This window comes from Bubalus bubalis, chromosome 3 (assembly GCF_019923935.1).
Source record: "Bubalus bubalis isolate 160015118507 breed Murrah chromosome 3, NDDB_SH_1, whole genome shotgun sequence".
NCBI classification, from domain to species: domain Eukaryota; kingdom Metazoa; phylum Chordata; class Mammalia; order Artiodactyla; family Bovidae; genus Bubalus; species Bubalus bubalis.
Window position 1 is genome coordinate 88331468 of NC_059159.1, and position 21879 is coordinate 88353346.

Consider the following 21879-nt stretch of genomic DNA (forward strand, 5'->3'; position numbering starts at 1 on the left):
TCAAATACACTCATACTTGAAAAGAAAAATAAATCAATTAAAACAGTTACTGTAACTCTATCCCTATGTTGAAAAGCTTACATAAAAACAACAACAAAAACTCCAGGTTCAAAGAATTTCATTGGTAAATACTACCAAGCGCATGAAGAAGAAATAACATCATTCTGTTCCACTAAACACATTCTCTTCCACTAAACAGAAGAGAAGTGAACAGACTTCCCATTTCATGGTTTGAGGTCAGCATCATGCTGATACCAAAACCAGACAAAGATGGTATAAAAAAGGACAAAATGGACAACTATCTCTCATGAACATAGATGTTAAAAACTCACAAACAATATACTGGAAAATCAAATTCAGTAATTCATATAAAGAATAACACATCATGATTTAGTTGAGTTTATCTCAGGAATACAAGGCTGATTATTTGAAAATCAATTAATGTTATCCATTATAATAAAAGTTTAAGGAACTTTCACATGATCATATCAGTTGAGGTAGAAAAAGCACTGGCCAAAATTGAACATCCATTCAAGAGAATAATGCTCAGCAGATTAGGAATAGAACAGAAATTCTTCAAGGTGATAAAGAGCACTTAACAAAAAACCTACAGCTAACATCATACTCAATGGTGCAAAAACTGAATGCTTTCCCCCTTAAGATTGGCAGGAAGTTAAGAATAGCCATTCTTGCCATATCTGCTCAACATTGTATTGGACATCCTTGCCAGTATGGTAAGGCCATAAATAAATAAGTGGTTTATAAATAGAAAAGGAGAAACTAAAGCCATCCTTATTTGTAAACAACATGATTGTTTATGCAGAAAATTCAAAAACTCTCAGAACTATTAAGTGAGTTTAGCAAGTTCATAAAATAGCCAAAATAAACTAGTAATACACAACTGGAAACTGAAATAGAAAATATCATGCCCTTTGTAATAGCTGCAAAATGTTGAAAGAGGTATAAGTCTAACTAAAATATATGCTGAAAATTAAAAATATACTGATGAAACAATCAAAGAAGATCTAAATAAATGCCTAGACATGAAGTGCTCATAGGTTGATATTATCACAAATAAAATATATCAATTCCCTCCAAATCAACCTATAGAATTAACAAAATTAAAAGTCCCAGCAAGATTTTCTGTATATATGGACATATTGTAAAATTTATATGGAAGGTCAAAGAAATTAGTATATAATAGCCAAAATGAGTTTGAAAGGGAGAATAATATTAGAGAAATCAAACTGCCTGATTTTAAGGCTTAAAGTTACAATAACTAAGACAATGTAGTATTGGTGAAAGAACTGGCACAAAGATCAGAAGAGAGAGCCCAGGAATAGACCCACACTGAAACAGACAATGAATTTCTGATAGTTTTAAAAACAATTCAAGGGAGAAAAGATTAACTTTTCAACAAATGGCTGAAAGAATTGGACATCCTTAAAGAAAAAAATTCAACCTACACATAAAACATACTTTATATAAAAATTAACTGAAAAGAGGTCATAGATTTAAAGGTAAAATATAAAACTATAACTCTTTCAGGAGAAGACACAGAAGAAAGCTTTGTGACCTGGGATTAGGCAAGGAGTTCTTAGATATGACATTAAAGGCACCATCCATGGAAAGAGAAAAATAAACTGGTATTCATCAAAATTCAAAGCTTTTGCTTTGTGAAAGATAAAGTTGAGCAACTTTGAAAAAAGAAGGTATAAATATTTTTAAGTTGCAAATCCAACAAAGGACTTGTTCTCAGCACATGTAAACTCTCAACACTCAACAGCAGGAAACCAAAAAGCTTGTTTTAAAAACTGGCAAGTAACTTTAATTAATACTACATCAAGGAGGAAATAGCACATGTGTGAGCAGCAAAATAATTCCTCACCCTTCCTCTTGCCAGAGATGTCCATATCCTATGAATGTCCAAGAACCTATGAATATGTTACATGAAAAGGGGGAATTAAGGTTGCTGATGAAATACGTTGCTAATCAGCTCACCTTAGAATAGAAAGAGCATCTTAGATTATCTAGGTAGGCCAAATATAATCACAAAATTTTAAACTGGAAGAGGGAGAGAGAAGAGGTGGTTTGAGTCATAGAAAGATCTGAAGATGCTGTTACTGGCTTTGAAGATGCCAAGGCTTGTAGATAGCCTTCAAAAACTGAGAAATCAAAGAAAATGGACCCTTCAGAAGAAATACAGCCCTGCTAACACCTTGATTTTAGTCCAGCAAGACCTACTATAGACTTCTGACTCTCCAGAACTGTAAAACAACTGTGTTGCTTTAAGCCATTAAGTTTGTGGTTATTTGTTACAGCAGCAACTGGGAACTAATACAACCTAAGAATATGTTCAAGATCATAAGCCATTATTTATATATACAAAATCCATATACACACACACACCAGTCAGAATGGCTAAAATAAAAAATACTGACAATATCAAGTGATGACAAGAATGCAGAGCACAAATATGCAGATGATACCACTATTATGGCGGAAAACCAAGAGGAAATAAAGAATCCCTTGAAGGTAAAATAGGAGAGTGAAAAATCTGCCTTAAAACTCAGCATTCAAAAAAATAAGATCATGGCATCTGGTCCCATCACTTTATGGCAAATAGTTGGGGGAAAAATGGAAACAGTGACAGACTTTATTTTCTTGGCTTGTGGATGGTGACTGCAGCCATGAAATCAAAAGACACTTGCTCCTTGGAAGAAAAGCTATGACAAAACCAGACAGCATATTCAAAAGCAGAGATATCACTTTGCTGACAAAGGTCTGTCTAGTCAAAGCTGTGGTTTTTCCAGTAGTCATGCATGGATATGAGAGTTGGGCCATAAAGAAGGCTGAGTGCCAAAGAATACTGATGTTTTCAAGCTGTGGTGCTGGAGAAGACTCTTGAGAGTCCTATGGACAGAAAGGAGATCAAACCAGTCAGTCCTAAAGGAAATCAACCCTGAATATTCACTGGGAGGACTGATGCTGAGGGTGAAGCTCCAATACTTTGGCCATCTGATGCAAAGAGTGGACTCATTGGAGAAGAACCTGATGCTGGGAAATATTGAAGGCAGGAGGAGAAGGGGACAAGAGAGGATGAGATGGTTGGATGGCATCACTGACTCAACAGACATGAGTTTGAGCAAACTCTGGGAGACTGTGAAGGACAGGGAAGCCTGGCATGCTGCAGTCCATGGAATTGCAAAGAACTGGACCTGTCTGAGCAACTGAACAACAAAAATCCCTAAGTAGTCAGAAGGCATTGTGTCATAGTTTCTTAATTTCAACAGAGGCTTCCTCCCCCACCCCTTAATGGTGCATAAAATAATGGCACATCTTTCAATCAATGGTGTCTTGGACTCAAAGAAATGCTGTTTACCCAGCATGGGATATACTACCATGGTCCATGTCATTCTCATACCCAGCTGGACTTCTTGACTGCTCTTATTATATCCACAGTTAGACCCACTATAGTCTATTCTCAACAGAGCACATAGAGTGATACTTTAAAACATAAACCAAATGAAGTCATTACTCTGCTCAAAACCTTCCTGTAACTTCTCATCTTATTCAGACTAAGAGCCAAAGTCCCTATAAAATCCTACAACATCTGTACCATTCTTCATCCCACCTCACAGTTGTCCTGCCTTCTTTTCCTCTAGTCTTTAAACTTTCTTTACTTCAGTTACATCAGCTTCTCTGCAGGTCAAGAAATATGTCAAGAATGTCTCTACCTCAGGACCCTTGCACATGCTTTTCTCTATGCCTGGAATTTTCTTCCCCCTGCCTTGTGCATGATACTCTATCTGTATCTCACTCAGATCTTTGCTCAAAATGCCATCTTATCAGTGAATGTTTTCTTACTAATCTATTCAAAATTGCAATTCCCTTCAGTACCTTTGGCTGCCAGTCCATCTCTATCTCTAGTTCTTTTCCTACTCTGTTTCACTTTTTTCTATGACTTTTCTATGTTCTACTTTTTTTCTTCTGTTTTACTTTTTTTCTATGTATCACCACATGACACATATACATTTAATTAATTTACTCATTTAGTCTCTTTGCCTGCCCCTAACACTAGTAAGTAAGCCCCATGAGAAAAATAGACTTTGGTCCGTTTTGCTCTTTCCTGTGCTTCCAGCATGTATAACAGCTCCTCAGCACATAGCAGGTACCCAAGAAATATTTGGTGCTGAATAAATGAATGAGTGAATTGTTCTTTAGAGTTTTGTGCTCTTTCTAAAAAAATTCATATGTATTTTCTACTTGAAAATATTAGGCCTGTCTTTTATTATAAATATCCTTTATCTCAATATCTTTGAGCCAGCATGATAACCCCAGAATATATTTACTCATAGCCATTATAAATCAGCATAAGCACAGTCTGAGAGGGAAAGTTGGGTATTAGGAGCTTCATTTTATCTTGATATAATTTAGTTTATCTAGCCCTCACCACCCAAGGGAGATAGAGAACTTTCAGATACTGGGATATTTTCAAAACATGCAGATACATTTGAGAGGTCTGCGAAACTGGAGACATCAGATTGATACCAAATAGACTGGTTCTGGATCTAAGTGTATTCTGAGTATACATGGAGAATACACAATATAGTACAAGAAGTAATATTTTGATTGGGATGGACAGGTACACACTGCTATGTTTAAAATGGATAACAAACAAGGTTGTTCTATATAGCACATAGAACTCTGGTCCATGTTATGTGGTAGGCTGGATGGGAGAAAGTTTTGGGGAGAATGAATACATGTATATGTATGGCTGAGTCCCTTTGATGTCCACCTGAAACTATCACATTGTTAATCAGCTATACTTCAATACAAAATAAAAAGTTCAAAAAATTTGAGAAAAAAATGAGTTTTTAATTTCAAAAATCAAAAGTAAGTTAATATAAGCTAAATTTGATAATTTTTTCATTGGGTTGGGGAAGTAGGAAAAAGTGACCTGGAAAAATGGAAAGGCTAAAGGCTCTCAGTAGACAGCCTTTTCCTTCAAAAGGAGGGCAAGACTGCCTGGTCCAGCTTATATCTGTTTTCTGCATTTGTATTAGGTAATAATAATGTCTTTTATTACAAAGATGGTTTGTTTTCCATTCATCAGCAAATGGCAGCCACTTGATAAGTTTCTCCTACTTCTTCTTTTCCTTCTGGCACTTTCCACCATGGTCTTTCTCCACTCTCCTGTTTTTTTCTTTATTCCCCTGAGGTTTGATAACATACGGGGAAAATCTGGAAATGAGTTCAGAAGAAAATGAATTCAGTGTGGGGAATATGGCTATAAGGAGTTTGAGAAGATTGTGTGGCTGGCTTTTAGTGCCTTTTGGCACAGCGTAGGGAGAGACCTGGCAGAACTCCTCCAGGCCTCACAGGTGGAGAGCCGCTCACCTGGCCGGTACTCTGGGCTCCGCAGAGCAGTCTCATCTCCCCTGCCTGTGGGTCATCTCACAGTCTGTAAATATAGGGTGGAAGGTTCTTCTGGGGGTGGAGAAAACATAAATGAGGCAGCTTGTTCAGCATCTGCTATAGATTGTGGTGAGGCGCATGCATAGGCTGGGCTTTATTGGTATAAATCAATTTGTCATGAGGCATCATCAGTGCTAAGGTAAACGAATCAATCGCCTTTTGTCATTATGGATCATCATTGGCTTGTGTCTTATGTGATTTAACCACTGTTGGTTTGAATAGAGCACTGTTCACTGAGGTATCTATCTGCAGACCTGGAGATGACTTATGGCTCTCAATTGGCTGCAGTTCATCCTTTCAGGGCTTCTCCAACTTTGTTCCAGTGGTTCAGGCTCCAAAGGGCCCCATTCACCCTTTAACAGGAGGGTAGAGGGAATATCTATCTGAGAGGGTGTGCAGGCTTCTCTATGAGGACAGGAAGGCAGAGGGATGTGAGGGAATAAAAGGAGGATTCTCATCATGAAAACATGCCCCTGGAAGTTGCCCTACAGCAGTCACTGCATGAATGTCTGTCATCTCTTTTTGTGCCTAATGGAAGTCCTTAGATTCTTAGATGACAAACACTGATTCAATTATGTAACACCAATAATTAAAAAGACTTCAACTCTTTAGTCGGAGAAGGCAATGGCACCCCACTCCAGTACTCTTGCCTGGAGAATTCCATGGACAGAGGAGCCTGGTGGGCTGCAGTCCATGGGGTTGCAAAGAGTCGGACACGACTGAGCGACTTCACTTTCACTTTTCACTTTCATGCATTGGAGAAGGAAATGGCAACCCACTCCAGTGCTCTTGCCTGGAGAATCCCAGGGACGGGGGAGCCTGGTGGGCTGCTGTCTATGGGGTCGCACAGAGTCGGATATGACTGAAGCAACTTAGCAGCAGCAGCAACTCTTTAGTATTCCTTGAAAAGCTCTATCAAAGTAACCTTTTATTTTTATTTTTCAATAAGAAATACTGTAGGGTTTTAATAAATTCTATACTTCAAAAAATCACAAAGTACCTTTTAAAGGTAATTTTTTTTTTCAGCAAATATCCCACCATGACTTCAGAGATTTACAAAAGAATTATGCCTCCATCCTTCTCTAGTTTTCATCTTCTAAATTGTTTAATTTCTCATCTTATAGAAGAAACTACCAACACATGACCACAGGAAAAATAAATCTCACCTGAATGTACTACATCAATGTCTAACTTACTTTGCCCTTCATCATTCTCTCTACTCAGGTCTTTTTTCTTTTTTTTCTTCAGAATCACATGTTTCACTGCCTGAGGTGTGTTAGAAAGGGGAGAGTTCCCTAAGCTGGCATCTCTGATGTTTCATGCATTTAAAAGTTCCTAGTCTTTCTTCCCATCTCCTCTTCTTCCCCAGAGGCTAGTCCTTTGGGTGAGCTGCCTTTTCCTGTCTTCTCAGAATAGTTCTGCAGCAAACAGTGCTTTTTTTCCCCCCAGACCTACAAGTCCCTTGCAGTTTAAAGCCACAACCCCCCCATAAATCAAGTGTTTTCCTCCAACTAGTCAACAAGTAAAGAGGACAAAACCACAGTCAGTAAAGAAATTCATTCCCATTTCCCAAATCACAGGAGACATGTACAAAGAAGTCCTCATTAAGGATCTGTTGGAGGATTCCAGACAATGGCAAAATCGAGAAAATATGCCAAGAAAGGTCAAGTTATTCTAGAAATGGTGGGGTGAGGAGGGAGATGGGAGGAATGTTCAGGGACGAGAGGACATGGATAAACCTGTGGCTGATTCATGTTGATGTTTGGTAGAAACCAACACAATACAGTAAAGCAGTCAACCTTCAATTAAAAATAAATGAATGTTAACAAGGGCACGGTCCTGAGTACAAGGGTTGTTTTGTTTCTATCTCTATCTGCTGCAGGGCCTAGAACAGTGAGTCATAGAGGATCATGTATGGTAATATGATCTAGCTTGTTGGATGAGTCTGTTGTTGGGTCAGGTATCTCGAGAACATATACCATCTACCCTAGGAAGACCCAGCTGGGCAGGCACTTAAAATACCGCACCTTGATCCATCTAACTGCTTTACAAACACTCTGGGAACAGCAGAATTTTGGACAATCAAGAGGAACAAATAAGTGCTTAAGCTCTGGAATCAGACTCTGGGCTGACATTTTGGCTCTTATATTTCATAGCTGTGGAACTCTGAGCAAGTCACGTAATCTGTCTAAGCCTCAGTTATCTCATTCATAACATGGGGATAAACAGTACCTTGCTACGAAGTTGTTATAAGGATTAAATGAGATGATCATGTAAATCTCCCGGCACGTACACGTATAGCAGGCACACAAGTATTCAGCTGCTACAGAGAGACTGGGACACAACAGTCTATAACTGGTTTCACATAATCACTGCCCAATATCCATTCTGGAGAAACGTGTGATCAGCACTGATCCGAGGTCACTTTGTCAGTGAAGACCATGTGATTTCACAGTGGCAGGAGGGCATTTGTTCTAATCTGCCCTCTCTCTCTGCTATTCTGCCAGACTATGAATCAGTGAGGGGTCAGGATGTAGCCTGTCCTCACGCTGGATAGCAAAGCTCATGCTTTCTTGTTGAATATATCTAGATCTATGCCTAATTTCCTCCTAATGTGCCTCTAAAGCAAAGGTTTCCTCTGTGGGATTGCAGCGGGTGACCTGACTTGTCTTACCTAAACTAATCCACAAAGAAAGAACCTAACTCTCTTCCCACAGGGTTTTCATATTTGGCTTCATTTGGTTGGAGATGTCCTTCCCTAATTGCTGTAGGGAGCTAAGCCAGGGGACTGTGACAAATTAGAAGGCCCAGAGATGGCCCCATCTCTGAAGTGTCTTACATTTGGTTGCGGTGAGCTGGGATTTATACTGCCCGCGGACCAGCCTGCAGGTGGACCCATCTCCGTTGCAGACTCCACAGTTATCCTCCTTGATGGTGCTTCCCAGCTGGTGATCACAGCCAACAATCTAACAAAAAAGAGAGATGTGTAATTTAACCTGGTGCCTACTGCTACAGGGATGCAGGGTGGGGCCCTTCATCATCCAGTCAGCCTCCTTCATCCTTGAGATGAAGATAAAGATGAGATGAAGATCCATTCTGATGACAGGAACCAAACTGGAATTTGAACCAGGCTAAGAAGGAAAAAATGTAGCATGGGTAAAGACATTTTCATAGCTCAAATATATTGAAATATACAAAGAGAAAGAAAGATGGGAGGGACAGAGGGGAAAGGGAGGGAGGGAGGGAGGGGAGAAGAGGATGGTGGGTGGGAGGAAGAAGAGAAGGAGAGAGAGAGGAAGACACTGAACTAATATTATAGAACTTCAATTCCAAAATAATTCCCACTTTCAGTAAATATGCTTCATCCAAATCACAAAAAATACAACTGTGGGATAACTGCAGCAGGAAAAATGTTGTGAATAACCTCTGTGTTCGTCTATAAGTTCCTTAGGATGTAAGATGCACAGGGGTGGGGTTCTGTATCTTGGCTTCATTGATGTGTTCCAAGCAACTAGAACAGTGCTTGGCAAATTACAAGACTTCAATTAATGTTTGCTAACTGATAATTAAACATACTCCCTTTTCTAGCTAGCACTTCAACTAAGAAAACAGAAACAGAAGCACAGAATCAGCCGATAGAAACAAGGCTGGCGTGCACACATGTGGTGGAAGAGGAGGGTTGACACGAAGGGCAGCAGGGATAGCCCACAGTGACTGCCTGCTGTTGCCTGGCCCTGGCCTGTATCAGGCACAAAGCACACATCTCATTCATTCTCAAGACAATCATGTAAGGTATCCCTGTTTTATAGGTGAGGTCATGAATCTTACCAAGGTCACTTAGCTAATAAGCAGCCGATTCTAAATGCATCTAATAAAACATTTGTGCTTTGTCCAAATCAGGCTTAACAAAGTCACAAGTCTTCATCACTTATGTGCGCAAACTCTTTTGTATCCTTAATCTTTTCTTTGTAATGTTCAAGTTAAAAAAAATTCAAATCCAAACTAAACTACAGCAGTTGTATCTCGACAGTTCTAGTGAAATCTAATATCATACTCCTAAAGTACTTCAGCTACTGTCATGGGCAAAATAAGATAAGAACTGTAGAGACATTTGAAGGAGCTTATCTCCACAATGTCCCCACAATCCATCCTGTCTTTCCAAAGTTTGGTTGTTAGCATGAACTTTCCTTGAGGATTGATTTTTATTTTTTGTACCTCCAACTAACAATTGCAAACACATGTTTAGGCAAAGGCTTGAAAAGCACAACTATGTAATACTGTGCTGTGTATGTGCTATATTTGAAAAATGTAGTTATGTGATCTCTTCCCTAAAATCATACAGACATCTTTAAAAATAGATAACAAAACAACAACTCCTTCAGTAATTCTATAAGTTTTGAAATGTTAAGATGTCAGGAAAATGTGCTTAAGTGGGGAGTGAAGGAGTTGGTTCCATTTTTGGCGTGTTCACTGTGGTCAAGCTGCAATTGGCCTCAATATGTTCAGAAGCTACAGTGAGGCCATCTCAGAATTTATGCCAGCTTCATCCATGTAGGGGCTTCCCTGGTGGCTCAGAGGTTAAAGCGTCTGCCTGCAATATGGGAGACCTGGGTTCGATCCCTGGGTCAGGAAGATCCCCTGGAGAAGGAAATGGCAACCCACTCCAGTATTCTTGCCTGGAGAATCCCATGGATGGAGGAGCCTGGTGGGCTACAGTCCAGAGGGTCCATGTAGAGCCCAGCATGTGCTGGCTTAAGACTTCTTTGATGTGCTTCCCTATAACCACAGTGAAATTATTTTCAAAATTCTTATCTGTAAATGAACCCACATAGGAGCGGAGCAACTCTGCCTTGATTCTTATATTTCAAGCACAGTGTGAAACAGAGTGCAGAAGTAACTTATTTACAAAGATATAAAAATTATTCAACCATTCAGCCAATAGTCATTGAAGTGTTGTTATGATCCAGGCACTGTGCTGGGAGCAAAACCCAATGGTGAGTTCAAGGACATATGCATCTACCCTCATGGGACTTAGAGTCTAGTGATGGAGGTAGATATTATGCAAATCAACATACACATGCAGAATGTAAATGCAGAATGATAATTATGATGAAATCTGTAAGACACAGATAATGGGATACTATGACAGCATAAATTATGGATAACTTGATCTGTTTAGAAAGGCCAGAGTAGGAATTCTCTGGCAGTCCAGTGGTTAGGACACAGGCTTTCAAGGTCATGGACCTGGATTCAATCCTGGTTGGGGAAGTAAGATCCTACAAGCTCCACAGCACAGCAAAAACAAAAACAGAACAAGAAAGAAACAAAGGCTAGAGAAGATTTTCCTGAGGAAAAGTCTTTTGAGCTGAGAACTGAATGAGTCAGAGTTACCTTGACAAAGGGGAGGCGTTGCCATAGGGCTTACTGCACCTTTTCGTCATGCCTACATACTAGCTAAATGAAAAATATGCAAAAATCAAAGTCAGCAAAAAAAAAAAAAAAAAAAAATCAAGACTGGATTTGACACCTAAAGCAAAGACAACAGAAACAAAAATAAACAAGGTGGGGGGCTACATCAAACTAAAAATTTTATGCACAGCAAAGGAAGCAATTAACAAAAGGAAAAGGTAACCCATTTTCTCCCTATATATATATATATATATATACATATAAATCATATATTATAAGTATATATAAGTATATATAAATCATAAAGGGTTAATATCAAGAGTATAAAAGAACTCATGCAACTCAACAGAGAACAAACCAAACAAGCAAATGAAAAAATGAACAGAGGATCTGAATAGGCAGTTTTCCAAAGAAGATATCTAGGTGCGCAAAAAACACATGAAACGATGCTCGACAATATTCATCATCAGGGAAATGCATAGCAAGGGCAAAATGAGATATCATCCCATAGCTATCAAAAATTCAATAAATAAGTCTTGATGAGGAAAAGGGAACCCTCATGCACTGTTGGTGAGAATGTAAATTCTTGTAGCCCCTATGGAAAACTGTATGGAGGTTCCTCAAAAAATTGAAAATAGTTCTATCACATGAACCAGCAATTTCACTTCTGGATATTTATCCAAAAGCAGCAAAATTGCTGTCTTGAAAAGATATATGCATCCCTTTTTTCATCACAGCACTATTTACAACAGCCAAGACATGAAACTAATCTAAGTGCCTGTTGACAGTTGAATGGATATCTATCTGAAAAGAAGGAAATCTGTTATTTGCAAAAATATGAATGGACCTTGAGGGCATTACCTTAAATACGGCAGAGAAAGGCAAGGATCATATGACCTCATGTACACATGGAATCCAAAAACAAACAAACAAATGAAGAAGCAACTCATAGATATGGAGACTAGACTGGTAGTTGCCAGTGGTGTAGGTTGAGGCTAGGTGAAATGGGTGAAGGTGATCAAAAGTTACAAACTTCTAGATATAAAATAAATAAGTCATAGGGATGCAGTGTACAGTATGATGACTATAATTAATAATATTGCATCGTATATTTGAAAGCTTCTAAGAGAATCAATGTTAAAAGTTCTCATCATAAGAAAAAATACTTATAACTATGTGTGGTGATGGATATTAACTTATTGTGGTGAACATTTATTGGTATATACAAATATTTTGTATTTGGTATGCCTAAAATTAATATAATATTATATCAGTTATATCTCAAAAGATATCAGAAGACTACAGTACATGATTGCCTTAGTAGGGTTGAATCCTTTGAGAAAATATGGCAACCTTAATTTATGTAGTAATCAAAGGATCATTGACCCTAGTGTTCTTGTTTGGGGTTGAAGAGAGACAACCTTAATTTTATAAGATACTCAGCTCTGTGGAAGATCAGCAGGAATGGGAACTTAAACTCTCAGGTATCTCAGGAGGTGTATTCAAATAAATTTCATGTTTCTCAAAGGATTTATTTTCTCTGGAGAATTTTTAATGAGATTTGATATCTCTAAAAGAGCCAGAATGTAGATAATCACGAAAATCTCTCTCTAATACTAAAGATTTCTTTTGGTTCCAAAGTCATTTTAAGAAAAGAACAATCCAGCTTCATTGATCCAAAGTAACAGTCATATTAGGAATAGCTAAATAGAAGGTGACATATTTAAGGGTAACTTGGCCAGACCACCAACTTAGTGTTCCAGTGTGGGTTTATGGACCCTATGATATGAACCAAGTCAGTTCTAACTGGTCTTTGTTTAACTTCAGAATTGAAAAGACAAACATCTCCCTGACACAATAGTATTTTTTTTTCTTTCTATAGCAGTTCCTTTTTAAGATGCCAAAGTATTCTAACTCAATTATTTTTAAGATGTGGAATACTTTATCATCAGATAAAATGTTCTTATTTTGATCCAAGTGGAAAATTAATTGCAGTTACATCAGGAAAATCATTGTGGACATAGCTCAATCTGTTGATCCTGAGTAACTGTTAATTTAAAGTTAGTTAAACTATTATGACATAAACCAACACAATACTGTAAAGCAATTTTCCTTCAATTAAAAATAAATTTTAAAAGGTGCTATCATTAATAATAGAGATAAAATAAACAGAAATACAGGAAAAGGCTCAGTTGGCAGAAATAATGTCAGACTTCTCTGCGCCTTTGCATACACTATTATTTCTGCCTGGCATGCTCTTCCAATTCTCCATTTGGCAAATTCCTATTCATCCTTCAAATCCCAAATTAGCTGTCTCCTCCTCAAAAATGCCTTTTGCAGATTCCAGAGTTAAGGACCTTAATGGTCTATGATTCCTCAGCCTTTTGTTCATAAGTCTATGGGGCTTCCCTGGTGGCTCAGTGGTAAAAATATTGGCCTGCAATGCAGGAGATGCGTGAAATTTCATCCCTGGGTTGGGAAGATCCCCTGGAGGAGGAAATGGCTACCTACTCCAGTATTCTTGCTTGGAGAATCCCATGGACAGAAAAGCCCGGTGGGCTACAGTCCATGGGGTCATAGTCAGACACGACTGAACAATTGAGCATACACACACAGATACCCAATTCAAAGAATACATTTCTTATTGACTACGTCACCAAGTTGCAACTAGTGAAATAAAAGTGAGAATGTTATGTGGAACTTCTGGAAAGGCTGCCTTACAAGAAGCTGACTTAGTTGGGAAGGGACCCTTCTGCCTTCCTGCCTTTCTCCCTTTCACTTTCTTGAAAAATGAGACAGCCTTGAGAATGGAAGGATGGCAGAGCAGAGAGAAATAAAGAGCCCAGTTATGGAACCCCAACCTGGACAAATTATGTTTTGACTTCTATTTTTTTTCTTTCTTTTTTTGGTGAGTAAATCCTTTATGAGTTTAAGCCATTATTATTTGGGGGTTTCTTTTATATATTCTCAATTCAAACAGTTGTATAACATTTTAAGTTTAATCTATTAACACATCTGTTTCCATAGCAGATCATGTGCTGAGAGCCCCTATTTTATTATCTTTCTATCTCTGCTGGTTAGCACAACGTTTGGCATTTGTGATGCACAATAAATGTCAGTGAATCAATGAAATACACAGCATCAAACATAATGGTTTGCTCATAATTCTAGTGTAGGTTACAGATAAGAAACCTTAGACTGCAGTCACTGATGACATACATGTGTACAAAAATGTATATATATGTATGTGTGTTATCATATATCTGTGTACACAGAGAAACAGACATATGATAAATGACAACTAGACGCTAAATCTTAACCTCTGTCCTGGTGCATGAACAAGAATTACTGTAAAGGGCTAGTACTTTTAAGAGACTCATGTGCACCTAACACTCATTATTAATGAAATGTCATGGAAGGCAATGTTCAGGTCACTGAGTTCCCAGACCCACCCCATTCTGGACAAAACATTAAAGTGAGATAATGGCCACTCATAACTTTGGGCAACTGCATGGAATTTTTTGTTAAGGGTGGAAAACTGAGAACTTTGGCCTAATTCAGCTTGTTAATATTCTGCTACTAGGTGTCAGCTTCATGGTCTAACTTCCTCCCCATGCAAAATGATTGACTAGTTTTGCTTTAACAGAACAAAACAAAACTTTTGTCCCAGGTGATATAAAAAGCAAGAAGCTTCCAGACGTGTTTGTTGTTTAGACACCATTGTCACCTTTTGTTTGTCTGTCTTGAGTGCATGCTTTTTGTATACACTTGTGTAAACATGGGCTTCCCTGGTGGCTCAGATGGTAAAGAATCTGCCTGCAAGGCAAGAGACCTGGATTCAATCCCTGGGTTGGGAAGATTCCCTGGAGAAGGGAATGGCTACCCACTTCAGTACTCTTGCCTGGAGAATCCCATGGACAGAGGAACCTGGTGGGCTACAGTCCATGGGATCACACAGAGTCGGATACGACTGAGCGACTGACATTGAGTATACATGCATAAAGACAGACATTTCTTCGTCTCTTGAGGGGAACACATACATTTCACACTGTTGGTTTTTCTTCATGTTTTTTTTTTTTTTTTTCAGGATTTACTACAGAGAGGGGAGAAAACTCTTCCTGAACAAAAAACTAGAACTGTACTACCCAGTCCAAGTTGGCTCACAGACTTTGAGCATGACATGCAGATTTTGGGAATCAGGCCTACAGTGTGTGGCGATAGTGTGCTTCTTTGTTCACCTCACATAGCTGATAGCAAGTGAACAGGCAGAACACAGCCTGAAACTCTTTAGACACTGAAATATGTATAATAAAATGTCTTCACTAGGAGTCACAAGAGAAGGAGAGATCACCACATGCATAATTTGGAGAATGTAAATAAACACAGTCCATAAGATACCATTCCTCAGAATGACATGCTCAGATGGGTTCATACTGGCCCTATTTCAAATGGTTTCCCATAAGGGCCTCAACTTCTAGCATCAAATACTGAGCCAGTGATGTCAAGCTTTTCTTGATCCAACACCATGAGGTAAGAAATTTTTAAATCCCTTTATTTTCAGCACTGGGAAAGACAAATATGGAAAATGAAACTCTGCAAATCTGATCACAGCTGCTCTTATTTATAATTATTTAATTCAGATAGAACTTTATGGGGGAAGAGTGTGCTTTACATATATTATAACTCATTTACTATCTATGTCAATAGGGAAAATAGTAGATCTCCAACCTTGCCTTTAAAAGACTTAGACATTGGCTTATGCTTTAGCTTTTTATAAAATGTTATAGTACGTATATATATATGATACAACACAATAAAATTTTTTTTTAAAAAAGAAAGAAAATAGGGCAAAGGTAAAAATAAGGGTAAAAAAGCCAGAAACAAATTTGCATTGATGTATGGCAGAGATCACCACAAATTTGTAAAGCAATTATCCTCCAATAATAATAAAAAAGCCAGAAATGAGAATCACATAAACACACATTGTTAAGTCCTATACACTTTCTATATAGGGGTCATGGGTCTGAATGTGACCTTCCTAGAAAAGAGGAAAACATGAGCAGTTACAAGGGTTATAGCATCTACTGGATCTTTTAGAAAATGTATAGGATAATGTGCTATTTATAGTAGACTCAATAATATCTGTGCAATGAATGAATGATAAACTGGTGCAGAAAAATCATAATTACCCAAAGTACTGAAACCCTAGCAGATATGTATCTGCTGTGAATTTTCTGAAAGACAATGTCATGTAACAATGTCCCAAGAACATCTGAGCAGATAAATACAAGAAGTTTCATAGAATTGTCTTTTCAATAACCACTGATGAACCTTAATGGTCAGGGAACGTTTGTTAAAAGCAAATCTTAAGAAACAAAAACAAATCATCCAGGTATAGAGCACTGTGATAGTCGACTTAATCTAAGGATAGACTTCACAGCACTTAGAGTGGGGCCTGTAAAATGTGGCACATGTGCAGCGATTTCTCCTGCAGGACCCATGGCAGATATTGCTAACCAACTGCAGTGCTCTTTGCTACTTATATGTGGCCCATGATCCTCTATGATACTGTGATCTAGAAGCCAAATTCATTAGTCTATGGCTGTCCTGCAAGACGACCAAACCAATTTACTATTCCAGAATCAGAGAAATGAATTGGCTATCTTTTTGATAATCTTCACAAATACTTCTCTTATGATGAACATTTTTTGAAGGTATGAATGATTTCAAGTACAAATTTTAATGCTGAGGTTCAGGGAAGATAACTTCCCTAAGGTTACATGGCTGGTAACTAACAAAACGAAAATTCCAATTTTGGATTACTAAGTTATAGTAGGATGCCAATGATCCATGGAAAGATACACTAGTCAGTATTTAAAATGGCAGTGGTGATAACAAGGTTGAACATTCTTATTAAGATCTTCACCTCCAGAGCCAGACTTATGTGTAGGAGTGAATGGAAGGCTTCATCTGTAATATGACTTGGCAGCATATTTAGGAAGTAAATGGGAACCACTTATCATCTATACTTGTGCTTCACACCTCTCCAATACAAGAAAACAGCATCTCTGGTCATTCATGAAGATGTTAATAGTGGTCCATAAGCTATGGTTAATATTTCCAAAAGCCTAATGGAAATAACTTTACCTGAAATAAAACCGCATGCTGCTGCTGCTGCTAAGTCGCTTCAGTTGTGTCCGACTCGGTGCGACCCCGTAGACGGAAGCCCATCAGGCTCCCCCGTCCCTGGGATTCTCCAGGCAAGAACACTGGAGTGGGTTGCCATTTCCTTCTCCAATGCATGAAAGTGAAAAGGGAAAGTGAAGTCGCTCAGTCCTGTCTGACTCCTAGCAAACCCATGGACTTCAGCCTACCAGGCTTCTCCATCCATGGGATTTTCCAAGCAAGAGTACTGGAGTGGGGTGCCACTGCCTTCTCTGAAAACCGCATAAGGTCCTCCAAACCTCAACCATCTCATCATGCAAATAAACTAAATCCTGATGATCTTTATTGTACTTAACATTATACTTAGGTCTTTAGGGCATAAAATGTAAAAACATATTATTGCTTAATACATGCAGTCTTTTGAGTTGATGGAAACTTACAAAACACAGGGCCCATATGTAAAAAATAATAAAGGACCCTTTTGTGTCAAAAAGTTGGGAACCATTGGTATAGCCCTCTGTTTGTTGTTCAAATGCCCTTGGGAGGAGTAACACATGAAGTTGTTGATTATGCTTAAATTAAACCAAATCAACTGAACATAAGGCATTATGCTGGCTATTATGCTGCTGTGGGGAATACACATAAGTAATAGGCATGGTCCCAATCTAGGGTGAATGGGTTTGATCAGATCATTTCCTCAAAACAGGTGAGAACAGCAAGAGAATGAGAACACTGAGACAATGAGAACACTGAGGTCATCGGGGTATGGAAGAGGAGAGAGACAGAAGGGAAAGCCACTTAAGGAAGGTAAAGAAAAGTAGTGTGTGCCTAACACTTGCTATACTTAATACAACATATATTAATATAGTTTCATTTAATTATTTTTTTAATTAAGATATAATTAATATTAATGTTACATTCTTTTCAAGTGTACATCATACTGGTTTGCTATTTGTGTATACTGCAAAATGATTTCCACGAGTCTAGTTAACATTCTTTAATTCTTACAGTACCCTTTAAAATTAACTAACTTTATGTCTATTTTACAAAAATAAAGCTGGACTCAAAGATTCAACCATTTGCCCAAGATTGCATTACTAGAACTGGTGTTGCCCAAGTTGAATCAATGAGTGACCCGTCCATTCTATGATGTATGATGTTCTTTTTAGGGGTTAGAATGGCACTGGAGAGACAGGAAATAGGAGGAGGAATGCGTTTCCTTCAGCCACAACCTTGTTGCCAAAAGCAACACCAATCAACCATTGTACATTCTAAAATTTATGCACCAGGCAAAAAAGTACAATTCAGTATTAATAGCTTAGAAAGTATATCTTTAATGAGCAGAATCTCTTTTTTTTGAGAGAGCAATTGCTGCTGCTGCTCCTAAGTCGCTTCAGTCGTGTCCTACTCTGTGCGACCCATAGACGGCAGCCCACCAGGCTCCCCCGTCCCTGGGATTCTCCAGGCAAGAGCACTGGAGTGGGTTGCCATTTCCTTTTCCAATGCATGAAAGTGAAAAGTGAAAGTGAAGTCACTCAGTCATGTCTGACTCTTAGCGACCCCATGGACTGCAGCCTACCAGGCTCCTCTGTCCATGGGATTTTCCAGGCAAGAGTACTGGAGTGGGGTGCCATTGCCTTCTCTGGAGAGAGCAATTGAATTGATTTTTAAAAATTAGTTGCTTTTTTTCAATGAACACATGCTATTGGGAAATACTGGTAAATACAAGATAAATGGATAAGGCATAACTCTCCTATACTCTAATACACCACAACCTGGAAAAAGTTCATGTGAAGGCATTAACTTTTTATCCTCCAAGCAAAGATTTTCCAAAGGGAATCTCCCTATACATGGCACTCTGCTCTGGGGTTTACCAATCATTTGTGGGACTTCTCAATTTCTTCTTGGACTCACAAGAGTCCTTACAATGGCCTACAAGATTCTGTGTCAACATACAGATGGCCAATAAGCACATGAAAAGATACTTATCATCACTAATAATTAGAGAAGTGCATATCAAAACTACAATGATGTACCACCTCACACTAGTCAGAATGGTCATCATGAAAAATGTGTGCAAAGAAAGTCTGGAGAAGGTGTGGAGAAAAGGGAACCCTCCTCTGCTGTGGGTGGGAATATAAATTGATACAGTCTCTATGGAGAACAGTATCAGGGGGTTTCTTCAAAAACTAAAAACAGACTTACCATATGATATAGCAATCCCACTCCTGGGTATATACCCAGACAAAACTATAATTCAAAAAGATACATGTACTCCTATGTTCATAGCAGCACTTTATAATAGCCAAGACACAGAGACAACCTAAATGTCCACAGACAGATGAATAGATAAATATGTGGTACATATACACAAGGGAATATTACTCAGCCATAAAAAAGAGAAGGGGAAGACAGAGGAGGAGATGGTTGGATGGCATCACTGACTCAATAGGTATGAGTTTGAGCAAACTCGAGGACGTTGTGAAAGACAGGGAAGCCTGGAGTGCTGCAGTCCATGGGGTTGCAAAGAGTTGGACATGACTGAGTGACTGAACAGCAACAAATAAAAAAAGAATGCAGTCATGCCACTTGTAACAACATGGATGGACTTACAGATTATGATACTAAGCAAAATAAGTCAGAAAAAGACAAATACCATATGATATCACTTATATGGACAACCTAAAATATGACACAATTGAACCTATCTACGAAACAGAAAAAGACTCAATGACGCAGAGAAGAGACTTGCGGTTGCCAGTGGGGAGGGTGAGTAGGGGAGAAAAGGAATGGGAGTTTGGGATTAGTAGATGCAACTAGTATATATATGATGGATAAATAAGTCATACTGTATATAGCACAGGGAACTGTATTTAATATCCTGTGGTCAATCACAACAGAAAAGAATACGAAGAATATGTAAATATATATGTGCATAACTGAATCACTTTGAAACAGAAATTAATACAACATTGTAAAATCAACTAAAGGTCCTGTATCATCTGAGTTGGGCTTCCTTGGTAGCTCAGTGGTAAAGAATCTGCACGCCAATGCAGCAGATGCAGGAGATATGGGTTCGATCCCTGGGTTGGGAAGATACCCTGGAGAAGGAAATGGTAACCCGCTCCACTACTCTAGTCTGGGAAATCCCATGGACAGAGAAGCCTGGTGGGCTACAGTCCAAAGATTCAGACATGACTGAAGCAACAAAACAATAGCAAAATAATCTGAGTTACCTCTCTGACCCCATCTCTCTCTGACTATCCGTGCTGTTTTTCAAACACTGGAAGCACTTTCTCATCTTAGAAGAGCACTGGTTGTTGCCTCTGATTGGAACATTCTTCCTTAGACACCTCTAGAACAGCTGCCTTGCCATCTTTAAGTCTTTACTGGAAACTCTCACCTTCTCAATAATGCCTACCCTGGCCAGACTATTTTAACCTGTGCCCACACCCCCACCCATGTTCTCTTACCCTATCCCATTTTTTTTTCTATTTATTCTATGGCACTTATAATTATGGCACAATATAACTTACTTATTTATAATAAGTGTATTGCTTATTTTCTATCTCCTACTAGAATGTAATACCACAAGGTCATAGTGTCTAATGATATAATAAGCCACTAACACAATTTATTGAACAAATGAATGGATTTAGTATATAGGCAAGGCCATAGGTGATGGGTATAGATTGTGGTTTCAGAAAACTTTTCTCTTCACCTTAACCTGGAATATAATAACAGCTTCCATCACTTACATTCTCTGCCACTAGTTACAAAGACCAAAAAGAGCTCTCTGTCAAAAAGCAAAAGATCTCTATGGATGCATCATTTTACAGTACCATAATATGAGCGTTTAATTTCCACTTGTCACTGTGCCTGCTTTGCCTGTTCTCATCCACTACTCCAGAATGTCCTTGAGCTGTGAATGCTTATTATTTTTGAGTGAGTCTTCCTCTGACCCTTTTCCACTGGGCACAGGGCTCTGGCTTCATGCCCTCACTCTGACACCAACTCTGGACCTGGAAGCTCACTTCGTACTCGATCTCCTCAGTGGCTGATTCTTGGCTCTTCCGGAGGGACGTGAGCTTGCATAGCCCCCGGCCTGACTCTTGCCATTTCTCTGTGTGAGCTCTAGCCCTTTGGCTGCTCGGCTGGCTGGACCAGCGCCACTGTCCTTCTCCACTTCCAACCTGTCCACCCCCACCCTCATCAAAGGTTAGGAAGTCAACCTCCCCTGCAGTTAAAGTCTGAAGGAGGATGTGGTTTCCTTGGAATGAGATTTGGTGCTCCTTTAAAGAGCTGCAATTCTCCCATGCTCCTTAATAGCTTCCTTACCCTCTGGTTCTAGAGATGTTGGGGGATTGCAATTGGTTCTGTGGTACTTTTCTCTTTATATTATAAAGTAAAAGGAGGGATGTCAATGTGAGAGGTATGAAACAGCTGATAGGAAGGGCAGTGAGTTGATTAGATTATAAACATTTTTAAGAGTTTTTGCTGTATTGCTTTTCTTAAGATTAAGAATCTGATCCCTCTAATGGCTGGATAAACACCCTGAAAGGGAAAGAAAAAAAGAATGACTAAGTCTTACTTCTAATATTTATTAAATTTCCCAGGTGCTACCAGTCTGATTTTACTTTGCTCCTTTCTTATTTATTTTAAGGTCTGGGCCAAATTCTTGTGTAAATTTATGGCTAAAAGAATCTGGACTTTTTTTTTTTTTGGCATGTTGGTTTTTAAAAAAATATTTCTGCATATCTTTTATTTCATTAACAGAATCATGGAACTGGAAGAGATCCTAGGGATTATATTCAATCTCTTTCTATT

The 21879-nt window shown here is 38.7% G+C and overlaps 1 protein-coding gene across 4 annotated transcripts in view; it reads right to left on the minus strand.

Annotated features, from left to right (window-relative positions):
- ADAMTSL1 (ADAMTS like 1) overlaps positions 1-21879 on the minus strand; it is a 1120403-nt gene that overhangs the window by 310548 nt on the left and 787976 nt on the right. For 3 of the 4 annotated variants that reach the window (XM_025279016.3, XM_044939811.2, XM_044939812.2), the window contains one exon: positions 8318-8444. The exons of the other annotated variant lie outside the window; for it this stretch is intronic. In XM_025279016.3, the coding sequence (XP_025134801.1) occupies positions 8318-8444 (127 nt within the window). The remainder of the gene's footprint in view (positions 1-8317; positions 8445-21879) is intronic. 4 annotated transcript variants of the gene reach the window in all.